The 18,879-nt window shown below is 33.5% G+C and overlaps 1 protein-coding gene across 1 annotated transcript; it reads left to right on the forward strand.

Annotated features, from left to right (window-relative positions):
* The first annotated feature begins 13,376 nt into the window (after positions 1-13,376).
* LOC107626550 (uncharacterized) lies at positions 13,377-14,677 on the forward strand. Its single transcript, XM_016329452.2, has one exon. It carries the CDS (start codon positions 13,619-13,621, stop codon positions 14,675-14,677), a length of 1,059 nt encoding a protein of 352 aa, XP_016184938.1. The 5' UTR covers positions 13,377-13,618.
* The last annotated feature ends 4,202 nt before the right edge of the window (positions 14,678-18,879 follow it).

Below are 18,879 nucleotides of genomic sequence, written 5' to 3' on the forward strand. Positions count from 1 at the left end.
TTTGTGAAGGTGAAGGTTGTTCTTGTGTCAAATCGACTACTTGTGTGTCAATCGGAGTTGGTGGAATAACCTGAATAAGTTCAGCAGACACAATGGATTAAGTTGGAGAATGAGATTCTTGTTGCTCTGACCTTGGTTGGTCTTGTTGTGTCATTTGTCCGGGAGCAAATGAAAAAGATGTTGATTGAGTAGTTGTTACAGTCTGAATAAAACACTTGGTAGATTAAAATTTTCCTAATTGATTTGATATAAACAAAATTAATATGAGATTACCGAAATGGATCTTTTTCAGATCAATTGAGGGATCGATTCAGTTTTTGAATCTTCATCCAAATTAGAAGAAGCAGCGAGAATGTTTTGTATTGGTTGTTCACTTTCCTCTGAAGAGCTTTTGCTTGAAGATTGAACCTGGTACTAGAGAAGAAATCGAAGTCATGACATGATTAAACAAATACAATTAAGAAAGATTTCGAAAAGTTTGATTGAGGGATTACCCTTCTGGAAGCTCTTGTAGGAGCTTGTCGACTTTTCTTTTGTGGTTGTCTTAAAGGTGCTGCAGCTTCGATTTTCCTTTTCGAGGTCCTTCTTGGTGAACCTTCAGCGGTTGAATTGGTTCTGATGGCAGAATTATTGATATCTTCAAGGGTGCGATTATATTTGGAGAAGTATGTGGTCCACGATTCAAAAAAGGACTTGGTGATATATGTTCTACACTCATAAATAAGATGATTGTAGTTTTCTTTTTATTGTTGATTGGTGGAAAGATAGAAGTCGATCTTAGTTTTTGAATGCATCTCGATGTGACAAAAAGGTCGGTTGTTTCGAGGAAGAGGAAGTGGAATAGTTTGAGAAAAACCAAATTGCCTAGCAATATAATGGGGGGCATAGAGAATTGCCTTGAGTTTCACTTTCTTGTACTGAGGCAATCCAGTAGAAATTATCTAGAAAGCAAGCATGTTTGCCCAATTTTTGTTGGCAATCTCATCTTCTTCATCATCTTGTGGGAAAAGAAGGCGTTCAAGCCATGAAGGACCATAACTTCGGCGCATAAAAGGAGTGAAGTTGAGTTCATTGTTGTTGAAACTTTTACAGAAATGAAAGAGAGAAAAATAGCCCAAAAAAGGTCCTCAGTTGACTGGGTATCTTGAAAGTTTAGTTGGAAGGAGGCCAATCGAAATCTTTCGATGTGTTATTTATCAGATGAATTATTTTCATCTTTCTGCATGAACTTCTCAAACACAACATTCAACCAGAGTTGGAGGAGTCAAAGATGACCTCCTACATTAATTCGAGAATTGTTTCGAAGGCAGTTCACTAGATAGCCAAGTTCTTCAAATAAGTGACCTAAAAGCAATTTGGCCAAATTAAACCTGTTTTTCTCATGTAAAAGGGCAGCAAGAGGGAGAAAGATTTTTTGCATATGGGCACTTCGAGAAAAAAAAAATAATGGCATTCAGCCAGTAAAATAGAAATGCAACGTGCTCATTTTCGATTACAGGTTCATTTTCTTGACCCATGTTCTAAGCGATAAATTCACTGTAAGAAGTCATGTGGACTATCCTATACTTCCGATTATGTTTCATGTCAGAAGTTAATTCGGGAGAGTTTATCGGAAGTCCAGTGATGACAGCTACATCAAGAAGCGAAAGTCCGACCATTCCACAAGGAAGGTGAAAATTGTTTGCGATCTTATTCCAGAAATTGACCACAGCCCCAATCATCCAAGGGTGAGTTGAGGGTGTAAAATGGGAGATTCGAAGGAGGTCCTGGATTCTAAGAGCCCTCTAGGCAGCACTTTTCTCCGATTCAAGACGCTTGTGCCAGGTCCTAAAATCAGCCCCTCGTGGAGTAATTTTAGGGTTGTTCCTGAAGGGTTTTTGTGGATTAATGAAATGAGAAATGACAAGGTTTTGGTTTATAAGTAAATCTTCTCCTTGTGCAATGGGAAAGAAGTGGAGACGTTGGTTAACTTTCTCCAGAGACAAAATAGGGCTAACAAAACAGTGGGTTGCGTCGCCAATATTGAAAGGGATAAGAATCCTGGGATCATCAGTGTAAGGCTAAGGGTCTTCGATGATTTTGTCATTAATCTGGTTGAGTATTTGCAACATCGGGGGAGTTTGAGGTTGAGAAATAGGGCCTTTGCCCTTGTCTTGTGCAGCAACGCGGGTTGAGGAGGAAGCCATTGTTGATCAAAGTGAGAAATGAGAAGAAAATTGCAATTGCAGAATGAGACAGAGCTCAAAGGTGAAAGAGAATTGAAGCTTCAGGAAGTATTGATGGTAAGAAAACTCAAATTTAAAGAAGAAGAATTGTTTTTAACCGTTGTTACAAAGAAGGATTCAAAAAGAGAGGCGACTTCGCGAAGAAGGTGAAGTGGTGGAAGAGAGAGATTGTTAATCGTGAAAAACGTGTCAAACGGATAAAAAGTTAATGGGAAAAGTGAATGACATTAATGATTAATTAAAGTGATTCTCGTTTATTATTAAATCAAGATTAAGTGTTTTGTCTTCCAGAGAATGATTTTGAGAACAAACACATTAATTCTAGGGGGCAATTTGTTGGTAAAAAATTATTGAATTCGAAGGAGAAGTTTGTTCGAATTATTAAGTAAGCTTTCGGAAGAGAAGTTGGTGTCGAAGGAGACGTATTTTGGGGACATTGAGTAAGAGTTCGATTAGCTCAGCAAGTCGAGGAGTTACTCAAGTAAAGAAGATCGATGATTTTTGAAATCGAAGGTTATTTTGCAACTGTCACATGATCTGGCAAAAGAGTGGGAACGGTTACCCACATTTTTGCACATGTGGGAGTGTCACTTCAAATTGATCGGTTATGAAAATGGCTATAAATACTAGAAGGCTCGAAGATACAAGAGTTGAAACTTTACTTCAGAAATTACTCACGCAGACTCACATCCCAAAGACTTTCTGAGTCTGCTTCGAGTAAAATTTTTGTAAGGTTCCTTCCACTTGTTTTACTTTCCGTTTATGTTACCTGCAAACTTTACTTTTCTCGCAAATTTATCTTTCAAGCAACATTTAATTTCCTTGTTCAATTTTACATTACCGTATTGTTATTTTTGAAATTCAAAGTCCTTTGATCTAATTAAAGGCATTTTATTACTTTATTTAAATTCAATGCCAACCATTTCGATTCTAGTCATTCTTATTTTCAAACCTTTTATTTATTTGTTGTATTTTCAGTCTTTTCCTCTAATTCGATCTAATTCGAGGATCTTTGATGCACTTTTAGAAAATTAGTACTCGCAAAAGAGGAATAGATTTCGTTCCCAAATTACAAGATATTGAACCACCATCGATTTGTTAAAAATCGACAAAACACTATCTATTGCTATGTATTTTAGAATTACTGATATGATATTATTAAAAAAAATGTGACTTAAACTCATTGTAAAAAGTTAGTATTAATTTTTATATAATAAATATATATATATATATAATTTTTCCATAGAAAATAATCTGAATTTAAAACATAAATAAGTATACCAATGTAGAGTTTCATTTCATGATATGTATCACTTTATGAGTAGAACATAATATCTACATCGATCAATTCAATAATGAATAATCATATGATTGTTGGCCCCTAATTCTTTGCTTTATTTATATTGTATATACATGCTCTAATTCGTGCAACAGTTGAAACCTTCCTCACTTTGCATTTCTGTAGCAAATTTAAAAATAGGCCAAGCTACTTAAATAAAATGAATGAATTCTAAAAAGAAAATGCTATGTTTTATTTAAAATTCAGTTTTTAATTAATTTTTTAATTCAAATAATATTATTTAATTAAATTTTAATTAAAATATATTTTTAATTTATAATTAAATATGTTAGTAATTAAAATTAATTTAAATTTTAAATATTAAAATTTCTCTAATTTCTTATCCACTTTATAAAATAGTTATTTTATTATTTTTTATTTTTGTTGTACATTTTCCCTTCTCTCGTATGTTCAGTTCTTCTTCTCTCTCTTATACGTTCTTCCTAAAAACTTTAATAAAAGAGTATTACTCCTCTATTGATAAATTTATTATTTCATATTTATTATTATTATTATTATTATTATTATTATTATTATTAGATACGCTATGCTATTTTGTTCCTATTTAGAGTGATTTGCATGCTAACTTAAAACTCATTCATCATCATTATCGAATGAAATTTTAATAAGATTATATCAATATTTTAATTAAATAATAATTAGTCCACGCATCAATATTCTTTTCTATTTCTTCACTTTCTTTTTTTCTTTTTTTTTTATTTTTTTAATCTTTATCTCTAGAATGATTAGAGAAGATCACCAACATAAAATAATTAGACTAAATTAAAGATAAATAAAGGAGCAATTGTAGGTATTCGAGAGAAAAAAAGATAACAAATAAAAATTTAATAAAGATTTATAGTTTTCAACACATTTTTTTTATTATTAGTTGAATTTCTTCATTACTTATTTGAACATTAATGCTTTTAAAATTATTAAAATGTATGTTCGTAAAAATTAATTTTTTTCAATTGTAACACATCTCAAATTATTAAGTTATATAGAAAATATTTTTGGAACGCCTCCAAAATCATAAATCTAAAATTTATATTTAAACATTAAAAATAAAATTAATTTTTTATATCTTATTCGATAAAAAATCATCTAATATTTCTCTTTTTTTAAAAGTTAGATTTTTTCATTACTTATTTGAATATTAACGCTTTTAAAATTATTAAAATGTATGTTCGTAAAAATTGGATTTTTTTTCAATTGTAACACATCTAAAATTATTAAGTGATACAAAAAATATTTTTGAAACATATCCAAAATCATAAATCAAAAATTTAAATTTAAATGTTAAAGATAAAATTAATTTTTTTATATCTTATTCGATAAAAACTCATCTAATATTTTTTATTTTTTTAATTATTTGTTGGATTTTATCATTACCTATTTGAATATTAACGCTTTTAAAATTATTAAAACGTATGTTTGTAAAAATTGGTTTTTTTTTTCAATTATTATACATCTAAAAGTATTGACTTATATACAAAATATGTTTAAAACACATCTAAAATCATAAATCTAAAATTTAAATTTAAATATAAAAAAAAACTAATTTTTTAATATCTTATTCGATAAACATGTATCTAATATTTCTTATTTTTTTAACGTTTTTAAAATTATTAAAATAAATAATTAAACTAAGTTTTTTACATCTTATTCAATAAAAGTGTTACGATGGGTAACCGGAGATGGATGGGCTGGATTAGTAGGGTTGGCCCAATCGTCTGAAAGAGGAGGTCCGTCTGACTTGTGTGTGCAAAGGAATGGGGGGTGGTACCTGCAAAAACACTCCAATGCCTAAGTCAGCAAGGGGTTTGAGCAGGTTTATAGAGTATTGAAACTTAGAGATACCTGAGGGGTGTCAGTGTATTTATAGTGGTGATCCAATAACCACCGTTGGAGTGGTTCCACCTTTTAAGGAAGATAACCGTCCCTCTATCTTAGGGAGGTTGAGATATGGCTCTTGGAAGTGGGTTGAGAGATTTTAGGGGCAGTTACTTATTTGAATAAGTGTTATCTGCTAGCTATCCTTCGAGCCCGACTTCTTGGGAGTGATGTGTGTGTAGAGTCCGACCTCTTCGAAGGAGGTCGGTTGTCAGCGAAGGCCAGTCTCTGGATTGGGCCTTTTTAGCTTATTTGGACCTGGGCCCTAATGTTGGGCCAGGGTATGAACAGTGCCCTTACTCGAGTCCGATCTCTTTTGTTAATGAGTGGGATTCGAGTATTTAAGCTCAGTTTTGTAACCGACGTGATTCAAATTTCTCAACAATCGCGTCTAATCAAACGTCGCATCCGTTAGGGGATTCGTATTTACACATCTGTTACATTGGTAACGGCGCATTTCATTAATAGCCGCGTCATTTTACCATTATGCCCTTGACGTGTTTATAAATACTTTCCCTCTCTTTTCTTTGTCTTCTTTCGTCTTCTAAAAATCCCTTACTTGCTCTTTCAAAGAGAGTCATTTTAGCCTTCCTTCTTGGGGCGCTGTAATTGCTGCTGTCTTCGCTTCTCTGTGCTTTTGCCAACAAAGGTTAGATTTTCTTTCTTCTTTTCTTAATGCTTTATTTTGTGCATTTAGAGGAGCTTTGCGTGTTTGCAGTAACTCTGTTGGTAGGTCTAGTGACTCTATTCTTTTTTTAGGGACTGCCTTGGTCTTTTAGAGACCTTGTTTGATTATTTTTCTATTTTTCTCTGTAGGTCTTGTCACCTTTTTCCACTACTTTTTATCCAAAAGATGTCTTCTTCGGTTTCTGAGTGGGTAGATATTACCGTTCTCGGGATGAACCTTTAGTGGACACCAACTATCTCTCTGAACTTCGTGTTCATTATAGGATTTGTTTTTCAGAGGAGGATGAACCTAAGTACGAATTGATTGCCCCGGGTGAAGACCGGGTCTGTTTCGGGAAAGCTGCTGACGCTGACCCTTATTTATTTTTTATGTATGAGAGTCTCTTTACCCGTCTGAGGATTTTTCTACCTTTTTCAGATTTTGAGATAGAGGTTCTGAACCACTACCGAGTTGCTCCTACTTAGCTCCATCCCAATTCTTGGGATTTCTTGAAAATTTACCAGCTTGTTAGTTGAGGATTGGATTTTCCGACCTCTTTGAAGATCTTTTTCTATCTCTTTCATATGACCAAGCCCATCAGTGGAAAAAATAATAAGCAACGGTGAATTTCTTTCTGGGCCATTCAAGGTCGGAAAGTTTTCTCTATCTTTGATGAGTCTTTTCATGATTTTAAAAAATTTTTCTTCAAAATTCAAGTCGTAGAGGGCCACCATCCCTTTTTTCTAGATGCAAATTCTTCTCCTCGCTTTCCTCTTTACTGGTTAGAGGCCTCTCTCGTGAAAAAATATAGTCTGGGTGACTTGGATGAGGTTGAGGAGGCTGATGTGGGGTTCTTACGAGAAGTTTGAGGAAGGCCCCCTAATCTGGATACGAAAAAGTTTCTTCAGGGGTCTCTGAGTTTTGTGCGGACCTAATTAGGTAGCTTTGTTGATTTTGATGATTTCCGACTTCTTTTATTGATCCCAACTTGTAGATTGAACTTTTTGTTTTCTATTTTTCAGAGATGGTAAAGAAAGGATCCAGCGATTCTTACCAAAGGGTCCAGGAGGCCAAAAGGAGGTCTCGGATCCAGGTTGATGCTGCCAGGGCTGCTGGCGTTCTTCCTTCTCCTCCTCCTCCTCCTCCACCACGTGACCTGGGGACCTCTTCTCATCCCATTGTGGTAACTTCTGCCTCTTCTCTTCCTTCTCCCTTTTCCCCAGTCCGACCTGCCTCTAAGCCCGATAAGAAGAAGCGTAAGACTTCAGGGTCTAGCTCTTCTTCTGGGGACCCTGGTTTTGATGGTCCCAAATTCGTTCGGAACCACATCTTTTCCCATACCACAATTAGTATGGATGATGCTTCCGTTCGAAACCATCTCAACATTATGATTCAGGGGAGTGTCAGTGTAGCTAGGTGTGTACCAAACTTCTTGATATTTTGGAAAAGACTCCCCTCAACTCTTTGGGTTCTTCCCAAAAGGTTGAGGAGTTGGAGAGGAGGATTTTTCTCTATCAGAAGAAGGAGAAGAGGCTCAAGGAGGAGGTGGAGGAGCTGAAGGAGGAGAGAGCCCATCTTCAAGAGAGGGAGAAGAAGTTGATGGGCCTGTATGCTATGGCAGAGGGCCTTAAGAAGAAGGCGGAGCAGAATTATGTCAGGCTTTTTGGGGAGAACCTAGACCTGAAGAAGGAGCTAAAGAAAGGTCGGGAGGCTTATCAGGATCTGGAGGATTCTTTAGCGGAGAATTCGGAGGAGGCGTGGAGGATCTTCAAGGAGCAGGTCGGAGTTATTGCTCCTGGCCTGGACCTCTCTCCTCTCGATTCTGATAAGATAGTTGTTTATGGGGTGATCGTTTCTCCTCCCCATCCTAAGATTGACTCCGACCTAAAGACTCGGGGGCAGAGGATAGTAGAGTCTCCTCCTCGTGAGGAACGACAAGATGGTGACCTTCCGAGTTCTTCAGTAGCTCCCCCTCAAGGTCCTGAGGAGGCTGCTCCGTCCTCCCCTGCTGTTGGTCCGACTTTTCCTCCTGCTAGTGATTCCAATCCTTCTTCCACTTAATTTATTTCGGGCTATTTTGAGGCCCATCCTGTGGGCCCCCTTTGTTTTGAACAATTTACGTTTTTTGTTGGTGGTGGCTTGATCTTGACATTTTCTGGCCTTTTACATCCGTAAATAAAAAATGCTTTGCCCCCTTTTTTGGATAAGGGGTTTATGTTTAATTGGCACGTGTGCATGCTTTTATGATCTTTCCTTTGTTAGGCTTCTTATGAAAAACCCTTTTTGATCTTTTTGTTTTTTGAAGGAAGCCTCTTATCTCTGGACAGGCTGTGTTTTGCCTCAGTTGTCTTAGGTTTTCTAAATACTTCAAAGACAACTTCTGCCCTTTACTTTTGATGGCTCTTCCTTTTATCTCTTTTTGGGTATTCCTTACTCATTCAAATTTTCTTATTCGAATTTGTTTATAACTTAGGTTATTTTCGCGATACATTTTAATCTTTCTCGGTTCTTCCGACTTGGTAGTCGCAATGTTTCCGAGTTGTATGATGCGCTTTTATAACTTCTTGTACCTCGTCGTTTTATCCTGCCGACCTCATTGGTCGGGCATGTGATTTTTATGTTTTGTCGAGCTTAAGTCAGCGCGTTTCATAGGAAAGTGATAATAACTTAATGGAATTTACAAAGAGATGTAAAAAAAAATATCTTTATTTATTTGCTAAGGTACCTTTTGTTACTAAGGGGTTGAGAATTATTCCCCCTTAGTCTCTACTTTGATTCCTCGTTAAAACCCCCTTCATGAAAACCCCCTTTTTGGGAAAAAATCATGAAGTCGGGAAAAAGAGTACATCAGGGAGTGGAGTTTGCTTTCAACTATAGTACCTTTTCATATTACAAGCATGCCATGACCTAGGTAGCTCGGTGCCGTTCAAGTCGGTCACCTTGTAGTAGCCTTTTCCTAAGACCTCACTAATTTTGTATGGCCCTTTCCAGTTAGCAGCAAGCTTTCCATCTCCAGACTTGTTGACGCCAATGTCATTTCTGATCAAGACTAAGTCATCTGGAGTGAAGTTTCTTTGAATGACTTTCTTGTTGTATCTGTTCGTCATCCTTTGTTTCAATGCTGCTTCTCTTATTTGGGCTTGTTCTCTAACTTCTGAAAGTAGTTTGAGCTCTTCTTTGTGCGCTTGTACGTTACCGACCTCATCGTAGAAGCTCGCCCTTGGACTTTGCTCGTTGATTTCAACTGGTATCATGGCTTCTATGCCATAAGCAAGTCGGAAGGGTGTTTCCCCTGTGGCAGATTGAGGTGTAGTTCGATACGCCCATAACACTTGAGGGACTTCCTTAGCCCAGGCTCCTTTTACATCTTGCAACCCTTTCTTCAACCCTGCCAGTATGACCTTGTTGACCGTCTCAGCTTGCCCATTTACTTGTGGGTGCTCTACCGAGGTGAACTGATGCTTGATCTTCAGACTAGCTACCAGGTTTTTAAAGGTAGAGTCAGTGAACTGAGTTCCATTATCAGTGGTGATGGAGTGGAAAATCCCATACCTTGTGATAATTTTCAGGAACTATTGAGTATTGATCTCTAATTAGAAATTTCGCTATCCATTCAAATGATAAGGCCTATTCACCACAAAACCACTCCTGCATTACCAATACTCCATTCCCACACACTTGAACTTCCATTAGAAAATGAAGAATTAATTGCATGAAATTGAAAATCTATCCTCAAAGCGAAGAAAAATGGAGGGCTTTAATGTTAGTTAATTAGTGAATTGCACGTTACGTTTTGAAAGGAGAGACGCGAGCAATACACGGAGAAGATCCCGAAAGGGATATGATGAAGCTTTAGTGCAACAGAAGTTCAGCGCAATGGAGGTTCGGTGCGACGGTGGTGCAAGGCTGAGAGGCACCGCTGATGGAGCATTTGGAAGGGATGAGTATGGAGACGTAGAAGTATCGTGATTGAAATGAGGAGCTCGTGGTGGCAACTCTTATTTCAATATTTTTCGACGAAAACTTTTAAATTACAGATAGATTTTCTGTTTATAATAATTTAATAATACACAGTGTTTTGACTATTTAAATACAGATGAATTTTCTGTTGGTAATTATTTTTCATGAAAAAAAGACTAATTTTTCTGGCAGAATTATCGACAGATTCTCTTTTCCATCTGTACTTTATATGCTAATTTATTTTTCTTTATTTCCAACGAAAATTTTTTTTGCAAAATCTATTTATATTTCTTTGGGATAAAATTTTTTAGAAATATCCATCTATAATAAGTAATTTTTTAGTAGTGTAATTATTTTAACTAGTGGCTAGTTCCTATTCGGCCGTTTTTCTATTGTTTTTAAAAGATTAATTTTTATATCTTTATTTTTAAAATTATAAATTTCATAAAATAATTTAAAATTAAAAATAAAAATATTTAAAAATAAATATAAAAATTTTATTATTATTATTATTATTATTATTATTATTATTATTATTATTATTAGTAACACAATCAAGATAAATATTTATAAAGTAATTATTTATGAACATTATATAGGTTTATTTATTTATTTTTTAACAGTATTTAATTTGAAGTAAAGATAAAATATTATATTTAAAATATTTTTTATCATCATACATAGTTCTAAATTTTATATTCAATTTATTAAATTATTTGTAATTTTATTAATTTTTTAAAATTATTAATTTATATTTCTAGTATATTTTTTATTGTATCACACACTATTATTTTTTCTTACTGTTATTCTCTATATACATGTCTGTCATTGTCTCACCGCAATTATTATATTGCCTTATTCTCCTTTCACATTTTCTTTTTCTCCTCCCACCTTCTCTTTAATTATCACCAAGTACCATTATCACAATTTTATATCTTTGTCTATCACTTTGATCTATAATCATTTGTTTTGTTTACTTTTATCAAGGGTGTTCATATGGGCCGGGTAAAATCGGGTTTGATGTGACCCAGATCTGGCCCGAAATATATACCAGGCCTATTTGTTAGACCCGAACCCGACCTTAAACCCGATGAAACCTACACACTTTCGAGCCACGATTATACCATGAAAAAACCGGGCCGTTAACATTACCTTCTTATAAGCTAGCATGTGAAAATATCCAAATTTCCAAGACTCCAACCATTATTTGACATGGTAAAATTCACTTATAAAAACATAACAAGAACCAACATTTTCCTAAAATTAAAGCATAACCACAATTAATACTAATATTGTCTAATAACACCAAATATTATGCATTAGTCTAAAGTCTTATGCATTTTAAATATAAAACATTAACTTATAGTCTTATAATGACTAATAACATAAAATATTAAGGTTTACAATACTTAAATTCCACGTAAGAATAGCCATCATCCATCATTAATAACACAAAATATTAATTATGTATGATGACCGGGTCATCGGGCGAATTCGGGTGACCCAAGCTATGGTTCGGACCCGATCCGAAATAATGACCGGGTCTATTTTTGAGACCCTTACCTAACCCTAGACTAGGTAAAATTACGCTAAATTAGCCCCTAAAAGGTTCGGGGCGGGCCGGGTCTTCGGGCTGGGTCGAGCCATAAACACCCTTAACTTTTATGAGCTGTTAAAGTGTTATTAAAAGAATTTATTTTTGTATCTTTTAAATATTTAGATGTATAAAAATAGTAGTTTTTTCTTGATGTGTGTGTCATAATTTTATTGTTCAATTAAGAAAAAATTTAAGACATAAAGTATTAAAAATGTTTGTTCAAATTATCAAAATTTAATGTTAATCTTAAAAAATAATATCAAAATATATTATTTTTAATTAATATAATAAAAATAGTATTCTATTGTAAGTTTTTAACTAATAATTATAAATTTAAATTATAATTTAATATAATATCTTAGAATAGAAGATTGTCATTGCTTTCCATATTTGACTGCTATTATATAAATTTCACGGTTGCTTTATTGTGCACATTAATTAAATTATATTTTATTATTTCATGTTATATATTTTGAAATAATGTGATCGTACTATAAGGGTGATATTAGTTTTCATAACTAATACAAATTTTTTTATTATTTTATTTATTATTTAATATTATTCATAAAAAATAATTACTTAAAGTAAAATACTATATAAAAAGAGATAAAAAAAACTTTTAAATTTATCCATAATATCATTTTCCAAAAAATACATGTATACATATAATGAATTCTCTATTTATGTTCGTTAAAAGTTGAGATTGAATTACAAGTCAAAATACAGTATTATAGAAGTACTAAACCATATAAACTAAGACTAATTTTTTTTTCTTATCTCCATCCTTTCTAGATTCCACAAATGATAAAATAATTTATTTTAAAATTTTACTAAGCATACCTTTTTCTTCTTAAAAAATTACTTTATTTTTTATTATTTATGTAAATCATATGATTACAAAAAATATATACTCCATCTTTTCTCAATTTTTCTTGACAATGACATAGATAAGCATCTTTTATATTATCTGACATTATTCACAAATTGTTAAAAGATTATAATCATTTTTTTATAATTATCAAAATGAAATTTTTATTGATAATTTATAATTGACTTTTTTGGCATGCTTAAATAGGAGTGATTTCCCTTCTTGTAATTTTTTGGAAACAAAAAAAATTAAATAAGAGTATTTTAAATTAATTTAATAAATGGGAGAAAGATACATAGAGATAAAAAAATTAATAAAAGTAAATAAAGATATGAGAGAATAGAATGAAATAAGCAAGAGGATGATGTGGATGAAAAATACAAAATTACTCTAATAACATTATTATAAGATGAAAGAAATTGGTAAAAAAAATTTAAGTTGAATAACGGACGTTAAGCGAGAAAATTAACTAGAAAGGATATAATATTAGAAAAAAATTTTGGACACTAAACCTATCGTTACTATATATTGTTATAGATATTACCAATAGTTTTACCTACGACTCAAACCGTTGGTAAAATAGTATCGACTTTTTTCAATAGATGATTTGTAATTAAAATTTTATAATTTAAAAACTTTTAGTCTGATCTTTATATGATATTTTGTAAATAGATTATTGTGATAACAAAAGCATTAAAATTAAAAATACTCACACTTGAAAGTTAAATTTGTAAAACTGAGAGTTATTTCATTTCCAAAATATTTTTTTAACTCTTTAACATTTATGACCGACAAAGACATAATTACAATGCGTATATTAAGTGATATGTTGGGTCGTTATAATGCGTTCCCACATAGGAGGACACCTCTATAAATAATAATAATATCACCAAACCTAAGGATAAAAGAGAACCGTACTAGTCCTGTATACTCTATACTCTCTACTGCAATTTCCACAAGTAAATAACCCATCATATCACTCAACCTTCAACTTTCAACCTTCACTTATTTCTCTTCTCTTCTAATTTCTAACACAAATTAAACCTCATTTCACACTTCATTGTTCCACATGGACGAAGCACTGAGGCGCCTCAACGGCATGCCACCCCTTTCCGAACCACCTCCCAACAACCCCAGAACCAAGCAGACCTTGCGAGACACCAGCACTGCCCCCACTGCCGGACCCATGAGGTACCGCGGCGTCAGGCGGAGGCCATGGGGCCGTTATGCCGCCGAGATAAGGGACCCTCAGTCCAAGGAGCGCCGTTGGCTGGGGACCTTCGACACTGCGGAGGAAGCCGCCTGCGCCTACGACTGCGCTGCCAGAGCCATGCGTGGCCATAAGGCAACCACCAACTTCGCGTACCATACTTTACCTTCTTACCCTTCTTCTATCACCATCACCAACAACCATAACAATCTCCTCAACTGCCATAACCACCTCTTCACTCATAACCAGTTCAGCTTCCCTTATCATCATAACCAACTCTTCAACGGCCATAACCGCCACTTCGGAGTTTGGTCTGAACCTTTCTCTGCTTCAACCTTCCAGGAACAGCGAAACCTTGACTCCATCAACATGCTTCTCCACCGAGACTTGATAGCCTCTTCTTCCTCCGACAATTTATCCTACAACATGGGCAGTTTTGTCAATTCACATCCTGGCAATGTTCCTAATAACTACTCCGCACCTTGTTCTGACACAAGCAATCTCGGTTGTGGCGGTGGAAGCAAGATCGATAATACAAACAATAATGAAGCTGATGGTGGCGGCGAAGGTTCAGGGTCATCAGGGTTGTTGGAAGAAATAGTTAAGGGTTTCTTGAAGAAAAAGCCAAAGCTCAACAAATGTGAGAGATTGTTAGGTACCAGGACCACTGCTTCAGACGGTTCTTGCCACTCATCATTTTCTCCTCCTCCTCCGGTTGTCTTCGGCGAGTCAAAGATAGACGAGGGTTTCGGCGTTCATTTGGATCAACAGGGTTTCCAATACATGCAGCAGCTTGGTGGTGGTTTCGATAATGGTTTTAGCAATATGGTTATGCTGCCTAACATCCCTCTTCAAGAGAATAACAACCAAATCATGACGACCATGATGATGAATAATGATAATAATCAGCAGAACTAGAGTGCTCTATCGTAGAAAACCTTTTTCTGGATGGAAACTCACGTGCAGTCGACTTCACGTGAAGTTAATATTTGAGAGCGTTAGATGATTTGACTAATTTGACTAAATTTTAATCTAATGCTCTCACCTATCAACTTCACGTGAAGTCGACTGCACCTGAGTTTTCACCTTCTGAAATTACTTTGATTTATGGTGTGCTTGCATTGTGCATCAATTTGGTTATATATGTATTTGTGTTTCGCTAGGATTGACCCTTATTATATCTTGGTTTCGTTTCTCTTTTGCTGCTTTTTTAGGGTTTCAAACTCTTCACTATGTAATGGATCTGCTGCTGGTGCCTCCTTGATTTGTGAAATCCGTCTGTCATGTCATCATATAGCAATAAATTTTCTTCTTCCAATACTAAGATTTTTAATTGTTTGTCGCAGATTTTTATGGAGGTTTTTGAAAACCTCCGATCCGCATCATATTTTATCAGTGCAAATTATAAATCCTTTGCTGATTAATGTATAATCAAAACTCCTAAACCAATCACCAAACAAACATTCATAATCTTAAACTACTTTGCAGTTTTCACAAATCCAAACAAACATTCAGATTTCTGTCACGGTCTAAAATAGTCATGACCGATGCTTAAAAAACAAAATACTCGCCTGCTAAACTTAACAGATTCAAATATAAACATTTGTCAAAGTAATTTTTAAGAAATAATAATTTATATAAGTAAATGAATCAATAAAAAAATTTTCAGTACAAAAATCAAATTAAATAATCCATATTTGAGTGATTTTATCTCTAAAAATACTCCTTTTTACTTCTATGTCCAAATAGAATAACATTCATCCTATGGTCCACATATTAGGTTAGTAATGCTCTTACTAACTAAGATCTGAATTAGATGCATTTAAGTTAACCTCATAATCGTTGTTAACTATAATTTTTTAATATAAATCTCCCAAAATAATTCAAAACATATTTTAAATACAATAATTTTTTTTTAGATCTTTCAAATATAAGAAATATCTCATCTAAATCTTTTTCGATCATACTTTTTCAATATAAAAAATTTCAAATATATTTTTTAATTTTAAAGTAAGTCAATACCAACAAATACTTCAACACTTTAAAAATACATAAAATTTCTATAATACAAAATTTTATCAAACACACATATAGACTCATAAAATTTCTAAAGTATGAGCTTCACAAAGATAATTATTCAACTATAATAACTCAATTATTCTAATCAAATTAAGATTTTTTAATAATAGTTTTATAAATATAATAAAAATCTCATAATAGTATAAACAAAAAAAATTAACAATTATAAATGACTACTCACAATTTAGTCCCAATAAACCGAAGAAACTAAATCCGAAATACTAAAATTAAAGGATGAGGATAATTGAAGTAGAATGGAACGAAAAACACAGAATTTGGGACTGGAACAGTAACAATAACTTCAATTCTCACTAAAAAAAAAAGTCTATCATCAATAATAACTAAAAGAAAGTCTATGGTCAAAAATAGTAAAAAACTAAATTTTGAAGTACTTGCAATTGATAATAACTACTTTTTTTTGTCTAAATTTTCAATCATGAATTAGCTTTCAACATCATCCAAGCACGTAGTAATACAAGAATTTTACGAAATTAGTATGAGACTATATTTTTTGTAAAAATAAAATACTAAAAAAAGAACTTATCTTCATATATAGTTAACTGAATTTAAAACTCATAAACTAAAGGCAAATTCAAATATATATATTCTTAGTAACAAAGACTAATACAGGTAAAAATTAATAAATTTGAATATCAAATTCGTGGTCATGAATCTTCATATTCATTTTAGTGTGTATTTCTATTCACACATAACAGATATTTTTAATCACATCCATAATAATGCTATCGTCTTTGTGTATGTTTTGTTATTTTTTTTCCCTCTCCGGTAAAAAGATTCACCATTAAGAATGGTACTAAGAGATGCTTAGCAATTTAAAAGCTATATTTTTAAGAAAATACCTTTTACTAATATGAAATAATAATTATAATAGTCGTAATTTTATTATTGAATTTAAATATCAGTGGTGGTTATCAATGGCTAAGAGAAGGGATTGAATTTTGACCTCCTTTTATTTTATTTAAAATCTTAAGTTCAGTTGAGGTACAATTAGCAGAGACAGGAGAGACTGTGAATTTGTCTCCTGACGCGTTAGGAGCCAAAATGAGTATCATGTAAGGAGTGCAATATACAAGCTTTTGCTGAATAGTAGAATCAGAAAATACTTCAGTTTTATCTCTTTTAATGATAAAAAAGTGAAAGGGCATTCTAAGGTAACTCGTTTTTTGTTTTAAAAAAAATTGAACAAAAAAATCAACTTCTAGGCCGTCATAGGCTATTTAAAGCGGGCTCAATGGATAATGGAGATGGAATAGCTGTCGGTTGGTTAGGACATCCTATCTTCAATTTCGACAACAATGAAATTTATAGGAAGAGGAAAATTCTTCGTAGAACCAGAAATAGAGAAGAGAAAGAATAATTACACACAAATGTATCCTAGTTCAGCTACTCAGTGCAATGTAGCTTACATCCAGTCTCTATCACAATAATAACGGAATTTCACTATCTTTCAACAAAATTACATTCACCAATTCTCCCTAGGATTCTAATCAATCCTATCTAGGACAAATCTAGTTTCTAACCCAAACAAGACTTGACTAGAAACTCACCCTATCTTTTCAACAGCAAAGTGCTAACCCAACTTGCAAGAGAATCCCTTAGGATCATGATAACAAAATAGAAAAATTCACAAAGAATTTCTGAAATAACTATAGCTTTTTCTCCAAGTTAACTCTCTGCCTTTTTTCACTCAATGACTTTTTCTTACAAACCTCAATATTTTGTCTTTTACCATTGAAACACAAAAGGACTAGACTGAAATAATAGAATATTCAACAAGAACCATGAAAGAGAAGAATGGTTGTAAGAACCGGAGTTTTCACGTAAAACCGTTTTAATAAAATAATTTTAGTGCCTGGAATAAATTCAAAATCTAGAAGTTTTAATTTGAAAATATAAAGGTGAAATTTGGTTTCAATGAATTTTTCTGATTCTCCCATAATATATGCAAGGGAGCCATGTAAATCTAAAGTGATCCCAGTCTTCCAAATGATAATGGCAAAGTTGATCTAGTGAGGAATGATCTACGAGCAAATATTATAGATATGGCTCCAAATATGTTTTCCAAACAACGTTGTGAGGAAGACGAGGAAAGCGAATATGAGTACATGGAGGACTCTGATTCTGAAACATCTTGACATAATTTCATGTAATGTTGTTTTGGTAGAATTCTGAACGTCTCACTTTTCTTAGTTATTTTGCTTATTTAATTACTTGCTTACGTTGATTATTTTCATTTAATTATTAATAAAATAATATTGGCCATAATGTACAGTAGACATTAACAATCACGCTTTAAAAGTGTAGTTCCATCTCACGATATTGACACGTTTTAAAAGTGTAGCCGTATCTCTTGCTATTGGTATGCTTTAAAAGAGTGACTATGATGTACAGTAGGCATCAACAGCCATGCTTTAAAAACATAGTTGCATCTCACGATATTGGCACGCTTTAAAAGTATAGCCATATGTCTCGCTATTGGCACGCTTTAAAAGCATAGCCATATTTGGCACATATGGTCACGCTTTTAAAACGTGGCAATCTTTAAAAGTGTGACAAAAAATAAAGTATGATGATAGGTTACCAAAAGCTTGGCGATAAATCAACTGACACCTTTGCAAATGTGACCCTTTCAAAAGCATACCAGTAGTTCAAAAACCATGGCGAAAAGCTATCGTTACGCATTTTCCAACTTTTCGCCACGCTTTAAAAACGAGTAAAAAACTTATTTTCTTGTAGTGTAGGAGCTTTCCTTGTCTCCTGTGTATGTGTGCAATTACCACTTCTAGGTCTAATACTGGCTAGTTTGGACAAAGTGACCGCCATGCCATTGTCTTTTCTTGAATTGGTCAAGTGCCTTTTCACACTATTCTGTTTACTTGAAGGATGCCCCCCTTTTTTCATGTTCTAAAAGAATGGTGCTGCTTTGATAGTAGAGACTGCCAAGAAATGCAACAGTGCCGCCATCCGTCTCCTGGCCTGAGCCATTGAACTTCTTTGACATTTGTAGTGCTCTTCATTAA

This window comes from Arachis ipaensis, chromosome B2 (genome assembly GCF_059453495.1).
Source record: "Arachis ipaensis isolate K30076 ecotype BB chromosome B2, ASM5945349v1, whole genome shotgun sequence".
NCBI lineage: Eukaryota > Viridiplantae > Streptophyta > Magnoliopsida > Fabales > Fabaceae > Arachis > Arachis ipaensis.